General features: G+C 41.7%; 1 protein-coding gene across 3 annotated transcripts in view; it reads left to right on the top strand.

Moving 5' to 3' along the window:
* The first annotated feature begins 310 nt into the window (after window positions 1–310).
* LOC110535559 (enhancer of polycomb homolog 1) overlaps window positions 311–16,796 on the top strand; it is a 61,655-nt gene continuing 45,169 nt past the window's right edge. For 2 of the 3 annotated variants that reach the window (XR_016484440.1, XM_090189868.1), the window contains exons 1-3: window positions 311–676; window positions 11,407–11,501; window positions 11,745–14,585. Coding sequence is in view for 1 of the 3 variants with exons in the window: in XM_090189868.1 (XP_090045994.1) it covers window positions 14,433–14,585 (153 nt within the window). In the remaining 2 variants the exon portion in view is untranslated. The remainder of the gene's footprint in view (window positions 677–11,406; window positions 11,502–11,744; window positions 14,586–16,796) is intronic. The other variant, XM_036935294.2, reaches the window with a different exon arrangement.

Here is a 16,796-nt window from a genome sequence, read left to right as displayed (position 1 = left end):
GTTGTCACTGTGTATGTCTGGTATATGATCAATGTGTCTACACTACCTCTCCAATAATACTCTTCCACAATAAATCCATATTATCGGGTCAGATGACCCATGTACACAGTCTAGCCCCATTGAAGGAAATTTACATCAGATGTGCCATAGATGTTTAAAATATAAAAGTACAACAATTAATTTGGTCATTTCACAGTTTTACGATTGACTTTAATTTTAATATAAAATTATTCTGATATCTGACCCTTTCTACCAGTTTTTTGTTGGTTTTTACTCAGTCCTTCGAAGTAAACTAACCAGTGAGCTCATTGTCCCCTAGCTCTCTACAGGTGATTGGTGCCACTCGCTGACCAATCACAAACAGTCTGTTTGCCATTGCAAAGTTATGGCTTGGTCAGCTGTAAGTAACCTTTTGGGTGAACTGATTTTTCGCTACAGCTAGATAGTTATCCCTTTCGAGTAAGTTACCCGACGTTGACAGCAAACACCACACATAAAATGTTGCTTCATTCTAAATACCGCATAGTGTTTGTGGATTGCGTGCTAGCCAGCAAGATAGCAGTACCAACCCAGCAAGAACTATGTATGCGCGGTTTGCAATGGATAACGTTCGCTAGCTAAGTACGCTATTGCTAGCTGGAATATTCGTCATGTCGACTAGTTATCATCCTCCCTGGTAAGTAAATGTTCTTGTTTTGTATTTTAGACCCAGTAACTATTCTAGCTACGTTGAGTAACACATTTTAATCATTTACGTTTTTGAATGTAGTTAACCAATACAATTAGACGTCGCCGAGACAATCGACGCCCATGCCGTTTTAAATCACAACCCTCGTTTTAAATACAACTTGTTGGTGTAAAATAATCAAATGTCCTTCCCCATAATCTAGCCAGTTACGTACACTTTTCATTCTATATACGTTAATGTTGTAGCTATAACGTTACATAATTAACGTTAGCTACCTGCTAGCAACCGCTCCGGTTCTTGAGGAAAACTATTTGATAATTTCAGTAACTAACGTTAACGCTGCCCCAACATCTGCCTGACCATATTCGCTGAGGGCAAGCACTGAAAAATAATTCGTAAAAGCAGATTTTATAGTGGGTGGAACTATACAAGAAGTTGGCTGGCTACTGTGCTGTTTGCTAGTCAACAGCTATCTAACGTACTTTTTGATGACCGCTAATTTAGGCTAGTTACAAATTAGCCAACCATTTGTAACCAAGTCAAGCGACCAAAGCGCAAATCTCACTAGCTAACTTTAGCTAGTTAATGTTGTAACAACCATTTTTGTGTCCGTCTCTAACTAACTGAAACGTTTGGTACATTTGATTCCCACTTGTCTGGAATCTGGTTGCGGCCAGCTCATTTCCTCAAATGGTCTTCTCTCTTTCCGCAGTTTTATTATCGACAGCAAAGTAACCTTCGTTCAGTTTACATTTTCTTGGCCATCATTGAGGGCGGGTTGTCGTCGACTATTTGTGGAGGCGCTGTTGCCAAATATTTTTTTCAACTAACCTAAGGAAGACCACTGCTTGTCGTTACCAATTCAGGAAATTAATCATAGTGGGCAAACAAGCAAGGTGGGCAGAGCCAAGAGCGAGCTAGCAAAATCCTATTGGCGCATTCTAGCATGTATTTGCATATTTCCGTTCGAGAACGTCTACTCTGAAATACGCATTTGCAATAACTCAATTCGCCCTTGTGCTCTTAAACAACGCAATGTACTTAGGCAAAGGGTAAAGTCTACAAAACTTAGTCCATTCTGTTCGTAACAAAGCTGTATTGAGATCAAATGTTTCATGGATGAGAACATTTGCAGAATGTCGGCCAAAATCCATCTTGCCCAATCTTCTCCCACTGCTGCCCACTGGGCATCCTTTCATCACCATATTTGGTGTTGTGGAAACGCCAACGGGATGCGTCAGATTTCTACATAGTGAACTATCTGGGTCATTGTTCTATATGTGCTGTTGCTCTCTCATTGACTGGCTAGTGGCTACTCATGCACATGGCTTGGCTACATGAAATATAGCTAGTAACTGTAGGGTCAATAGCTATCTGGTATCCTTGGGATGTTCCTACACCATTGCCCATTCTAGTACAGTTAAATAGTTAACACACACACATGGACGCAGCGGTCTACGGCACTGCATCTCAGTGCAAGAGGCGTCACTACAGTCCCTGGTTCGAATCCAGACTGTGTCACATCCGGCCGTGATTGGGAGTCCCATAGGGCGGATTACAGTTGGCCCTGCGTCGTCCTGGCTGTCATTGTAAATAAGAATTTGTTCTTAATTGACTTGCCTAGTTAAATACAGGTTACACACACACACCACACTGACCAAAATGTTATTTTGTTGGAATTTACGTATGTCCCCATTACCAGTAAGACATAACCGAAACCTATTTATTTCGCTTAATTGCTGTGCTATTTCGTTGTTCATTTGTTAAGTTGTTTCATTCTCAACCAGGATTTCTATGGATGGCCCTATTTGATGTGTCAAATAACACTATGGCCAATCAGGACTTGAATATGGCTGCACATCACATAATTTAACGCGTTCATAAATTTGTACGTAATTATTACAGATTGATTACACTATCTTTCGTATTTCATGTCACAATGATTCATCGTATGCTATGATGCTGGTAAAGTTGTCTCGCGGACCTACAGTGCTGGTAAAAAATTGTTTTAAGGTAGCTAGCTCATGGATGCAAACAATGTTCTTCTCCAAAAACATTCCAAAACTGCATCTCTTTCAGTTGCTATAGTTGGCTAGCTAACTACACTGCTCAAAAAATAAAGGGAACACTAAAATAACACATCCTAGATCTGAATGAATGAAATATTCTTATTCAATACTTTTTTCTTTACAATTTACAATGTAACTCCAAGTCAATCACACTTCTGTGAAATCAAACTGTCCACTTAGGAAGCACCACTGATTGACAATACATTTCACATGCTGTTGTGCAAATGGAATAGACAACAGGTGGAAATTATAGGCAATTAGCAAGACACCCCCAATAAAGGAGTGGTTCTGCAGGTGATAACCACAGACCACTTCTCAGTTTCTATGCTTCCTGGCTGATGTTTTGGTCACTTTTGAATGCTGGCGGTGCTTTCACTCTAGTGGTAGCATGAGACGGAGTCTACAACCCACACAAGTGGCTCAGGTAGTGCAGCTCATCCAGGATGGAACATCAATGCGAGCTGTGGCAAGGAGGTTTGCTGTGTCTGTCAGCGTAGTGTCCAGAGCATGGAGGTGCTACCAGGAGACAGGCCAGTACATCAGGAGACATGGAGGAGGCCGTAGGAGGGCAACAACCCAGCAGCAGGACAGCTACCTCCGTCTTTGTGCAAGGAGGAGCAGGAGGAGCACTGCCAGAGCCCTGCAAAATGACCTCCAGCAGGCCACAAAAGTGCATGTGTCTGCTCAAACCGTCAGAAACAGACTCCATGAGGGTGGTATGAGGGCCCGACGTCCACAGGTGGGGGTTGTGCTTAAAGCCCAACACCGTGCAGGACGTTTGGCATTTGCCAGAGAACACCAAGATTGGCAAATTCGCCACTGGCGCCCTGTGCTCTTCACAGATGAAAGCAGGTTCACACTGAGCACATGTGACAGACATGACAGTCTGGAGACGCCGTGGAGAACGTTCTGATGCCTGCAACATCCTCCAGCATGACCGGTTTGGCGGTGGGTCAGTCATGGTGTGGGGTGGCATTTCTTTGGGGGGCCGCACAGCCCTCCATGTGCTCGCCAGAGGTAGCCTGACTGCCAATAGGTACCGAGATGAGATCCTCAGACCCCTTGTGAGACCATATGCTGGTGCGGTTGGCCCTGGGTTCCTCCTAATGCAAGACAATGCTAGACCTCATGTGGCTGGAGTGTGTCAGCAGTACCTGCAAGAGGAAAACATTGATGCTATGGACTGGCCCGCCCGTTCCCCAGACCTGAATCCAATTGAGCACATCTGGGACATCATGTCTCGCACCACAGACAGTTGGCGGATGCTTTAGTCCAGGTCTGGGAGGAGATCCCTCAGGAGACCATCCGCCACCTCATCAGGAGCATGCCCAGGCATTGTAGGGAGGTCATACATGCACGTGGAGGCCACACACACTACTGAGCCTCATTTTGACTTGTTTTAAGGACATTACATCAAAGTTGGATCAGCCTGTAGTGTGGTTTTCCTCTTTAATTTTGAGTGTGACTCCAAATCCAGACCTCCATGGGTTGATAAATTTGATTTCCATTGATAATTTGTGCGATTTTTGTTGTCAGCACATTCAACTATGTAAAGAAAGTATTGAGTAAGAATATTTCATTCATTCAGATCTAGGATGTGTTATTTTAGTGTTCCCTTGATTTTTTTGAGCAGTGTATATAGCTAGGTGTCATCTAAAATAATCCTAATTTATAAGACCGTTCTTATTTGATTAATGGTGGTCAGACCATCTATGTGAAGCTAGCCACAATGACGATTAGCTAATAGTCGACTTTGCAGTTAGAGTTGAAAATGATAGTATGGCATAATTCAACTATTTGTATTAATTTGCATCAGTGACATACTTTTCTTTTGAAGGCAAACCGCAAATTCCACTATTGTGCCTAATCCTTATTGTGGCTAGCTTCACAACACATAACCCAGTCTGGTCGAGCCTCACTAGCCAGGTGAAGCTAACTGCCTGCTTATAACGTTAGCTTTGGGCAACAGGGTTAATTAGCTGGCTAGCTATTTATTTTCATGAACTCAAGTTAAATTTCAGTAGGCGAACAACAAGTGGTCATCTAGCTAATACTTATCATTGCTAGATTCCTAAATCATTGCTAAGAATAATGAAAATGACTGCAGTTTCTACTGGTCATTGTTTTCAGGCTAGTTGTATTGGTGATATCTAGGTACCAAGCTAAAGCTAACTGTCCCAGAAGTTGTGGTCAAACAAATAATGCTTTATTACCAACATGGTATTGTAAACACATCGTTCGTGGCCGGTGTTTGCAGACTTTTTTTGTACAGCTTTGACAGTGCTACGGTGTCTGTTTTTGACACGCAAAGACCCAAACGGCGTTCTATAGTATGTATGCTGTATAGCTAATAGCAGTGACGCTATTACTGTGTAACTCCGGTAGGGCGACATCTGAAAAATAACGCACTTGGTAGTGTGTACCGGTGCTCAACGAGTCGACGAAAGCCAAAATCACCCACGACAGAGAACGGTTGATTGTCAAGGGCAATGAATGCCATTATCTTGGCGTTAATGGATTTCGCCTTTGTTGTCTCGCTGAAATGTTCTTCCTCTTTCAAATGACTGCTCGACTTGACTGCTCAATCCACAAAGCAGACATTGTGGGTGTCATTACGTCATGTACCTACGTTATCTAGGTATGCATGGTAGCTTTAACATCGGCGTTAAACTAGACATCGGGTGGATACCGTTGTTGGCCTTTTTAGCTAATATCGACACTTTGGATTGTGTCAATACACTCAGTCACTACAGATACAGGCTTCCTTCCTAACTCAGTTGCCGGAGAGGAGGGATACCGCTCAGGGATTTCACCATGAGGCCAATGGTGATTTAAAAAAATATATAAAATAAAAAAAATAAACATTTAGAGTTTAGTGGGGATAGAAAACTGAGGATGGATATTTTTTTAAAGAATAACTGCCAAATATTGTAAGATCCAGGTGTGCAAAGCTCTTGGACTTTCCCAGAGACTCACAGTTGTTCGCTGCCAAAGGTGAATCTAACATCAAACTTGTGTAAATTAATTATTTATTTCATTTTAAATATATTTTCATATTGTCATTATGGGGTATTGTGTGTCGCTGGGTGAGGGGGGAAGAAATATAATCCATTTTGAATTCGGGCAGTAACAAGTATTCAGACCCATTGACTTTTCCCATATTTTGTTAGGTTACATCCTTATTCTGTATTAGTTTCCCCCTCATCAATCTACATATAATGCCCCATTATGACAAAGCAAAAACACGTTTTTATAAATGTTAGCTAATTTATATATTTTATTCAATAGCACATTTACACAAGTATTCAGACCCTTTACTCAGTACTTTGTTGAAACACCTTTGGCAGCAATTACAGACTTGAGTCTTCTTGGGTATGACGCTACAAGGTTGTCACACCTGTATTTGGGGAGGTTCTCCCATTCTCTGCAGATCCTCTCAAGTGCGGTCAAGTTGGATGGGGAGCGTTGCTGCACAGCTATTTTCAGGTTTCTCCAGGGATGTTCAGTCGGGTTCAAATCTGGGCTCAGGCTGGCCCACTCAGACATTCAGAGACTTGTCCCGAAGCCACTCCTGCGTTGTCTTGGATGTGTGCTTAGGGTCGTTGTCCTGTTGGAAGGTGAAACTTCGCCCCGGTCTGAGGTCCTGATCGCTGTGGAGCAGGTTTTCATCAAGGATCTCTTTACTTTGCTCCGTTCATCTTTCCCGCGATCCTGACTAGTCTCGCAGTCCCTGCCACTGAAAAACATCCCCACAGCATGATGCTGCCACCACCATGCTTCACCGTAGTGATGGTGCCAGGTTTCCTCCAGATGTGAACCTTGGCATTCAGGCCAAAGAGTTCAATCTTGATTTCATCTCACCAGAGAAGGACCTCCACCATAAAATGACTGATTGGCGGAGGGCTGCAGAGATAGTTGTCTCCCATCTTCAAAGAGGAACTCTAGAGCTCTGTCAGAGTGACCATCGGTTCTTGGTCACCTCCCTGACCAAGGCCCTTCTCCCCCGATTGCTCAATTTTTGCCGTGCGGCCAGCTCTAGGAAGAGTCTTGGTGATTCCAAACTTTTTCCATTTTGAGAATGATGGAGGCCACTGTGTTCTTGGGGACCTTCAATGCTACATAAATTGTTTGGTACCCTTCCCCAGATCTGTGCCTCAACCGAATCCTGTCTCGGAGCTCTACGGACGATTCCTTCAACCTCATGGCTTGATTTTTGCTCTGATGTGCACTGTTAACTGTGGGACCTCATAGACACAGGTGCATGCCTTTACCACAGGTGGACTGCAACCAAGTTTAGAAACTAAAGGGTGCACCTGAGCTCAATTTCAAGTCTCATAGGGTCTGAATACTTATATAAATAGGGTATTTCTGTATTTTTATTTAATACATTTGCAACATTTTCTAAGCCTGTGGGGTATTGTGTTTAGATCGCTGGGGATTTTTATTTATTTAATACATTTTAGAATACGGCTGTAACGTAACAAAATGTGTAAAGTCAAGAGATCTGAATAATTTCCGAATGCACTTAAATGTCGTTATAGGCCTAATGAATACAGTTCGTTATATTGATGTTATTTTATTGGTCTTCATCATCATCCAACCTCAATACCACTGCCTTCAGAATACCCCAGGTTATAGATAGACTGCTGCGCCACTCGGGAGCCATAAACTAAGGCACTGCATCTCAGTGCTAGACTAGTCACTACAGACCCTGGTTCGATCCCGGGCTTTATCACAACTGGCCGTGATCGGAGTCCCATAGGGTGGCGCACAATTGGTCTAGCATCGTCCAGGTTAAGGGAGGGTTTGGCTGGGGTAGGCCGTCATTGTAAAATAATAATTTGTTCTTAACTGATTTGCGTAGTTAGATAAATGTTATTAAAAAAATAAAAATTTCCCTGTGTTTTTAAAGATCCTGAACACTGAAAATCATGTTTTTCATAAAATTGGATCATATTTTAATGAAACCAGTTAGTGGTACATTGATCAGGAGGGATCATAAAGTTACTGGTCCCCCTCCCCAAGTCAAACACTTAGATTCAGGAGGCAGGCATTACTATGGATTTACTTCCAGCTTATACAACGTCACATAAACTGGAAATGTAATACACCAATGCTAGCATCATATTATCTTACCTAAATTTAAATACAGTACCAGTCAGAAGTTTGGACACCTACTCAGTCAAGGGTTTTTCTTTCTTTGTACTATTTTCTACATTGTAGAGTAATAGTGAAGACATCAAAACTATGAAATAACACATGGAATCATGTAGTAACCAAAAAAAGTGTTAAACAAATCTAAATATATTTTAGATTCTTCAAAGTAGCCACCTTTTGTCTTGATAACAGCTATGCACACTCTTGGCATTCTCTCAACCAGCTTCACCTGGAATGCTTTTCCAACCATTTGAGTTCCCACATATGCTGAGCACTTGTTGGCTGCTTTTCCTTCACTCTGCGGTTCAACTCATCCCAAACCATCTCAATTGGGTTGAGGTTGGGTGATTGGAGGCCAAAAACAAATTATAGTTACACTACTTGCTAACCAGATGGGATGGCGTTTCACTGCAGAATGCTGTGGTAGCCATGCTGGTTAAGTGTGCCTTGAATTCTAAATAAATTTCTGACAGTGTCACCAGCAAAGAACTTCTACACCATCAAATCTCCTCCATGCTTCACAGTGGGACCCACACATGCAGAGATCATTCGTTCACCTACTCTGCATCTCATAAAGACACTGTGGTTGGAACCAAAAATAACACATTTGGACTCAGACCAAAGAACAGATTTCCTCCAGCCTAAAGTCCGTTGCTCGTGTTTCTTGGCCCAAGCAAGTCTCTTATTATTGGTGTCCTTTAGTGATTTCTTTGCAGCAATTCGACCATGAAGGCCTGATTCACGCAGTCTCCTCTGAACAGTTAATGTCTGTTACTTGAACTCTGAAACATTTATTTGGTGCTGTAATCTGAGGTGCAGTTAACTTTAGTGAACTTGTCCTCTGCAGCAGACGTAACTCTGGGTCTTCCTTCCCTGTGGGGGTCCTTATGAGAGCCTGTTTCATCATAGCGCTTGATGGTTTTTGCACTTGAAGAAACTTTCAAAGTTCTTAATTTTCTGGATTGATTGACCTTCATGTCTTAAAGTAATGATGAACTGTCATTTCTCTTTGCTTATTTAAGCTGTTCTTGCCATAATATGGACTTTGTCCTTTTTGGTAAAATACCATCTTCTGTATACTATCTATCTTGCCACAACCCAACTGATTGGCTGAAACGCATTAAGAAGGAAATCAATTCCACAAATTAACTTTTAACAAGGCACACCTGTTAATTGAAATGCATTCCAGGGGACTACCTAATGAAGCTGGTTGAGAGAATGCCAAGAGTGCAAAACTGTCAAGGCAAAGGGTGGCTACTTTGAAGAATATAGTTTTGTTAAAATAAACCCTTGAATGAGTAGGTGTATCCAAACTGTTTTAACTGGTACTGTATGTATAGCCTTAACCATCATGTGCACCTACACCTTGCTTTGGCTTTATCTACTAGTAGCTAGCTGAAGCAGAGCGTACTGGTAACCTTTCGTCTGTGGTGTGATTGTTAGTTAACAAGCTGCTTACCAGCGTGCCGGTAAAAGCACGCCGACTGTATGCCGAAGTGTGAAATTAACCTTACACAATTTTTCGAAGAATGAAGACATCCAAGAGCAGTGGCTGCTTTTCATTTGGGGTGGACAGACTGCACTGAAAATTACGACCATATAATGTGTGTGCAGTGCCCATTTTGGGTAAAGTTGATTTATTAATTGTGGAAAACATTCAATGGGTCTTGCCAGGAAGCTAATCCTGAAGATGGATGCTATACCATCATTCACAGAGGATCTTGCAAGCACTGACCATAATGTAAGTATCAGAGTTTGATGAGTCTGACACAGTAGCCAACATTTGGGAGATGTTAGATCCACGTGGAACCTGACATTATACAGAACATTAATAGACAAGAACAGCTCAAGGACAGAACTACATACAATTAAAATGTCACACAGCCTACGTATCAGTACTTACACACTAAATATGTAGGTCAAGTAGGGGAGAAGTGTTATGCCGGGAGGTGTTGCATTCAGGTTTTTTAAACCAGGGTTGCTGTTCACTTGAACAATCTGAGATGGGGAGTTCCATGCAATCATGGCAATATATAATACTGTATATTTTCTTGAATTTGTTCTGGATTTGTGAACTGGAAAAAGACCCCTGGTGGCATGTCTGGCGGGTTACGTGTGTGTCAGAGCTGTGTGTAAGTTGCCTATGTAAACAATTTGGAATTTAACACAATGTTTCTTATAAAAATAAGAAATGCAGTCACTCTCCTCTACTTTTAACAAAGTGAGACTGGCATGCATAGTATTGATATTAGCCCTCTGATTACGGTGACGAGCAAGATGTGCTACTCTGTTCTGGGCCAGCTGCAGTTTTTTGAGGTCCTTTGCAGCACCTGTCTATATGACTGGCCAATAATGAAGATAAGATAAAACTAGAGCCTGCAGGACTTGCATTGTGTGGTGTCAAAAAGCAGAGCATCTCTTTATCACAGACAGACCTCTCCACATCTGTGTAAAACTATTAAACCCTCATTAACCGGTCAATAAACGGTTACATTTTTTCCAAACAGTAAAATGGCGTGACCAACAGAAAACACTATCATAGATCTGTATGTAATGACAAGATGCTTATGTTTTCCCCCTAACAATAGGAGTAGTCCCAATGTGGGAAGGCAGGCGACAAGCTTATGCCCAAAATAAGCCCATAGAAAAACGTTCAGGTTTCAAACAATTATACTGCCTCAAGCTCACATTGCAAAATGGTGGGTGACGCGCTGATAGTCAACGGTTGACAGGCTATAGCCTATGCATCCGAATGGGAGGTGCGCTTTACAAGTTGAGATTGAGAAATAAAAATAGCTCCTCCATTCTAAAACTGATGCAACTCTGTTTAGGGTTGCAGTGATTTCACTAGCTGTGGTTGCTGACGCGTACATAGACACACAGGCTTTGTTTTAATGCCCGTGGTAGGTCATTAATAAAAATAGAAAAGAGTAGCGGGCCAAGAGAGCTGCCCTGCGGTACCACACTTTATATGTTGAACATTAGAGAAGCTTCCATTAAATAATGCCATATAGATTGAGCTGAGGTTGAATAGCCATAACAAGTTTTTTTTTTTTTTCAACAACTCGTTATGGTCAATAATATCAAGGGCTGCACTGAAATCTATCAGTACGGCTCCCACAATGTTTTTAACAATTTCTTTCAACCAATCAGTCATTTGTGTCAGTGCCGTTCTCTATAAGCATGTTGAAAGTCTATTGTTCATTTGTTTGGAGAAATAGCATTTTATCTGGTCAAACAACTTTTCCTAAAGTTTGCTAAGCCTCGGCAGCAAGCTGATTGGTCAGCTGTTAGAACCAGTAAAGGGTGCTTTACCATTTACCATTATTGTGTGGGTTGTCTTGCAGTTGATGTAGCTTGTGTCATTGGGTCTAATCATGATGATCGGGGGGGGGGTTATTTCACTATATCTCCTTTTTGTCTTGCCACTGTCATCAAACTAATGAAATACATGTTTTTTTTTTATTCAAAATATACTGTCTGTCTGCACAGCTTCCCAGGCAACCATCACAGGAGGAATGCTGTAATACAAAAACAGCTTTCCCAAGGCAAAGAAGGATATTCTGTGAAGACAGACCCAACATTCTGTAAGTCATTTATTCATATCAAATCTGCATTAATTGTGCATTTCAGGCACACAGAAATTCCACATACAAACATTGAAAAGTTTTACAAAAGTGCCTGAACAAATATTGCATATTTCAATTTCAGCACTTGAAAACACATTGTAGAATGAGATTTCTACATTAACAAATTGATAGCATCATAAATCAGAACATTTAAATTCAGTACATATTTAACAAACATTTGCCTTTTCAAAAACATTACAGGCTACGCAGACAGGCTCCTGGATCTCATCTTGGATCAATGTCCCCCTTGATCCAGCGCCGTATGTGGGGAAGCTGTGCGAGCTATCTCCCCAGTGTAAGAGGCCTGACAAGGAGGCCATAGCTGGATTTGTCTCCCGCTTCAGTCTTGAGGGGGTGACTGAAGCCAAGTGGGTGACTGACGCCTGCTTGATTGAAGCGGGGTACATGGGTCCCCCTCCTCTCCCCATCAATCTTTGTAGTTGGTTGCATTTCCTAAAGCCTTAGTAGTTCACTTTACTTGACATCACATCATTTTGTTACTTTTTATATAATTTGTCAAGCATTCGGACTGGAGATTTGAGTTACAAATTGAATAAATCAGTGGGTCCTGCGCACTGTAGGGACACAAGGGCGGCAGGGTGACTATACTAGGTTTATGGCTGTAATTATATTTTTATGTCAAATTTCTCACTTTTTTTCTCAAGTTTTCATGTTGATCAATATTTTGGATATGCTAGCCTATTGTAAATGATCAAATGTCTGATCAATTCATACAATTCTGAATATAGTCATTTATAATGCTAATGCAGAGGCACCAATAAATAGTCCAGTACACTTATTGTATGCTGTTTTTCATGTACATTCCCTTACGTCTAAGCTTCTAAGGTGATTCAAGCTTTATAAATTGTTGTGAGGAAGTGTATCGGTGAACTATATTCTGTAATATAATTACAAAACAATAGAAATGCAATTGTGTATTGCTGCGGTTTGTCTGATATCCAACAGTCCATGATCAACTCAGAGCATTTTGCAGAGAAAATGGGTTGAGGAATACATACTATTTAGGCTCGGAATGACGTGGCCCATTGTTTACCTTGTTACCTGGTAATGACCACAAGGGAGTTTCAAACAGCTGTCAATCAAGGCGAGGTCATGAATATAAGCTCTACGCCCACTCAGCCTGTTCTTTCAGGCTTCCTGATAGTTAGAGATGAGAGAAAGTAATATTTCTTCAATTCTGAGCATTTTAATAGCGTAAAAATATTATGGGTTTTGGTCATAGGCTATTTTTACTTGGGAAATAGGATGACTGCAAGACCTTAAATGTTAAAACGGGGGGGGGGGGTCGAAATTGTACTTCACACTGAGCCAGCTGTGTGCGAAGGTAACCACTGAAACCCTATGGAGAGGAGGGTTTGAGAGCTAGGTTGGAGCATGTGCTTTCAGGTCCAGTAGCACTCTAGGATGCAGGCCCAAACCTATCTTCTGATCATCAAATGAACTCTAACCTTAGCGGCAAAGCTTGTGTTTAAGGTTGAGCATAATATTGCTAGCAATAATCAGGATATTTTGGATTAACCTTTACTTGTCGATACTTTCTTTGTTCTCAATTCAGATGGCACCAGTGTCTTAAAAAAATGTGTGTCCAGTTGCAGGTGGAACTCTGATAACGAGGACTTGTTGTGTGTGTAACTATTTGAGTCACACTGACGCAATGTCAATACCTCCTCTAAATGTGGCCGGCCGGTGGGGGGGCGGCGGCGGCGTCATCGTTCAGGTGGGATGTTAAACGGGTGTCCTGACTCTCTGTAGTCACTAAAGATCTCATGGCACTTATTGTAAGAGTAGAGGTGTTAGCCAGGACACAAGAGGTTACATTTCCAATCTGGCCTTCATACCATCACGGTCACCTAATCATCCCTAGCTTACAGTTGGCTCATTCATTCTCCTTCCTCTCCCCTGTAACTGTCCCCCATGTCGTTGCTGTAAATGATAATGTGTTGTCAGTCAATTTACCTGGTAAAATTAGGGTTAAATAAAACATTTTTGGGGAAGATCGGTTGAAGTAGGAAATAACCAACACTGCGCAGTACTCTTAGGTTATGCCACAAGAGGGCGACATTGACTAAGAAATGGGCCCCATAAAATTAGTTGGTACACTGATTCGTGATATTCTTTTCATATTTAGTTTAGCAAATGATTTTCACAACAGTCTTCTGCGCTTGTATACAACTATCCAACATACTATTCAAGTAGCCCATCTAGAGTTCGTGCAGCGTATCATTCATTATACAAACTGTCAGTTGCTTTAGTTTATTTTACAGTTCAAATTAAGTTATTGTATTCCAGGTTGTTTTTTTTGGGGGGGGGGGGGCTGCGTTTTGTGCAAATTTAATAATCGTGCCAGGCCAGTCTGTCGCCCTGTGCTGTAGAATTAAAAAAAAACACATTTACAGCAAGTGATTTCGTTCGCCAGTAGCGCGCACTGGTTTGCAGCTGCCTCTCCTAGTATGTGAATATTCATTCCAGGCAGTTTTTACGGTGGGAACGTGAGAGTACTCCCCTTCCCCCAGCACCCCCTCCCCTGGGCTCCGCGAGCGCGCACGCGTGCAAAACCGTGTGGGAATGGCTGTTGTGTGACCGGGGGTTGGGCCGCTAGGAGCTGCTAGAGTTTGTAATGTCCGCCATGTTGGCCATGGCGTATTGAACCAGGGAGAGCGGAGCCTCGGAAAAAAGAGACCGACAGAGAGCGATCAAAACCCGGGCCTTCCCGGCTCCGTTCGCATCTCCATATACCTACCCTACTACCAATCGAACGGTTGACTTCTGGCGAACATCGCAGATCCATCCATGAGAACTCAAAGCAGTACTGTTGTGAACCTTAGGTTATCGGTTAGATTAATGCTGAATCTTACATTATAAAAAAACATGAGTAAATTGTCGTTTCGGGCACGGGCGCTGGACGCTACCAAGCCTCTACCCGTCTTTCGCTGCGAGGACTTGCCAGACCTGCACGAATATGCCTCTATCAATCGGGCAGTACCGCAAATGCCAACTGGGATGGAGAAAGAGGAAGAATCGGTATGTTTTATCGCTGGCAGATTCATATTTGATATGTATTCCACATTTTCACAATATGGGGGGCGTCGCTACCTTGCCTGCGCAACTTTGCACAAAATGGCGGCCATATCGGTTTACCGTGAACACGGTAGATAGCGACGTAATTTGCGTGTTACACCTACATTTTTCCGTTAATCTAATCCTAACCGTGTATTGTTTCGAATTTGGGTTCGTTAGCCGTGTTGTGTCCACTTATTTCAAATGGAATTGTATTGGAAAGCACAAAGGGGTCACGTGATTCGTTTCGCATCCGCCATTTTGTTGACTTTCACTTTGCCAAAGACTGCTGGGGATGGGCTTTGAAGTGGTGCCCTTACCATGAACAAATACCAGGGGGAGACATTGAGTCGACATGTTTTGAATGTGCAACACATTTGGACAGATCGTTAAAACCGACCATGTTCGTGTCTGGAAGTGTCACTAGTAGCAGTGTTGTCACGATACTATACCAGGTTTGGTATCACGATACTCTATACCGAAACGATACCACGGCAACAAAAAAAAGAGGGTATTAGCTGAAGTCAGAATAACCACCGATTAAAAACATTTTTTTTTACACATTGTTCAATCAAAAAAAACAACTTCATATATTACCTTTACAAAAATAGATTTCTGTTTTGAAACTGCAGTACGTGTAGTAACTGGTTTTGGACACAGTAATTACAGAATAACTACAGTGTAATGCAGATACACAGCAAAATTGCTGCAGTAAAAAAATGTATATATTGGAAGCAGTATTTGCTGCATTCTGCAGTGTTAATGCACTTCTTTTTTTTTGTAAGGGAATATCATCACTGTTTCTTGTGCAAAACCATATCTGAGACTCGAAGCATACAATTGAAATCTAAACTGTTTTAAAATGTAATTTGATACATATTGGTTAATTTGCTCATCTATGACCTTATTGGGTCAACTGCTATACATTATACCTATGATTCATTACAGCTAAATAATTGAATGTATTAAATGAATAGTTTAGTTCCAAAATGACAACACGTTGAAGCTAATTTCTGAAACTTCTATATTGCAGTAGTCTACACACCATATGATGGATTTTACACAGCATAATGATTCCCAGGCTGCAATGCTCCACCCAGGGCTGCTGGCTGGCTAGTGGCTACTGCTAGCAAGACCAGACAAAAGCGAAGTAGTCTAAATATATTGCTGTCATAGCAACTTATGAGTGCATGTCACGTTAATTTTGGGTTGTAATCATATCAGGATCATGTGAATGTCAGGCTGAATATATGTTCATGTCATTGTCGCTCATGAGCACTTTACATTTAGTTGATAGTAGAATGTTACTATGCAAATTAGAGGTTGACATAGTAACAGGACTCTCTTTGACACGTAGGATTCCGGCATGATTGGTATAGATCTTTCATTCTCATTGAAAGCAAGTCTAAGAAGCAATAGCTCTGTTCTTTCCCGTTACTGGTTTTCTTTTGTAAACCAGCTTCAAACAGCTGAAAATAATGTTTTTGGTTATGGAAAAGGGTACAGTGATTCTCTACACTAAACTTTGTTTTGTCACACAAACTGACATTTAAGTGAACTATTTTAGCAACCAGGGAAAGGGCGATTTCTGCTTATTTATTTAAATTATAACATTTCCTTCAGTCAGCATACACGCTCACCTCGCACCATGTTGTAGTCATTTACTTCTTTACCTTTGATGCACACGGAGACGCACACAATTACACATGTCCAATATCCATGAGTTCATCCGACTCTTCAGTAAGTACAAGGGCTGCCGTCATTGCCAAAATCTCGTAATGTGGTTATCAGCTGTGTACAGGCAACTGTCTCCTGAGCGCTGAGCAGCAAAATGGAGCAGTTGCTATGACTACTCAGAGCAGCTGTATTGCATTAGTGGAAACCAAAACTGTTCTCAGGGCATTTCTGCCGCTTTTGACCAGCAGACATGACTTTTTCAGGTTAGGAGAATTAACGTGGCAGGATTTGGATGAGCTAAAATTGTCCCGTCGTGATTCTTAACATCTAGCTGCAACGAGGCTTGCCCAGTGAAACATTTTGGTTTCCACTTAATGCAATGCTGCAGAATTGGGATGGGACTGGAAAGTTCCAGGGTTATAGAACTATAGCAGTATGGGAATTTTGTTGACAGGAATACATTTTTACTCTTGTGTCAAACTAATGCAAATGTCACGT

Source organism: Oncorhynchus mykiss, chromosome 11 (assembly GCF_057628025.1).
Source record: "Oncorhynchus mykiss isolate SJ-2025 chromosome 11, ASM5762802v1, whole genome shotgun sequence".
Lineage (NCBI taxonomy): Eukaryota > Metazoa > Chordata > Actinopteri > Salmoniformes > Salmonidae > Oncorhynchus > Oncorhynchus mykiss.
This window is presented reverse-complemented; position numbering and strand designations above follow the sequence as displayed.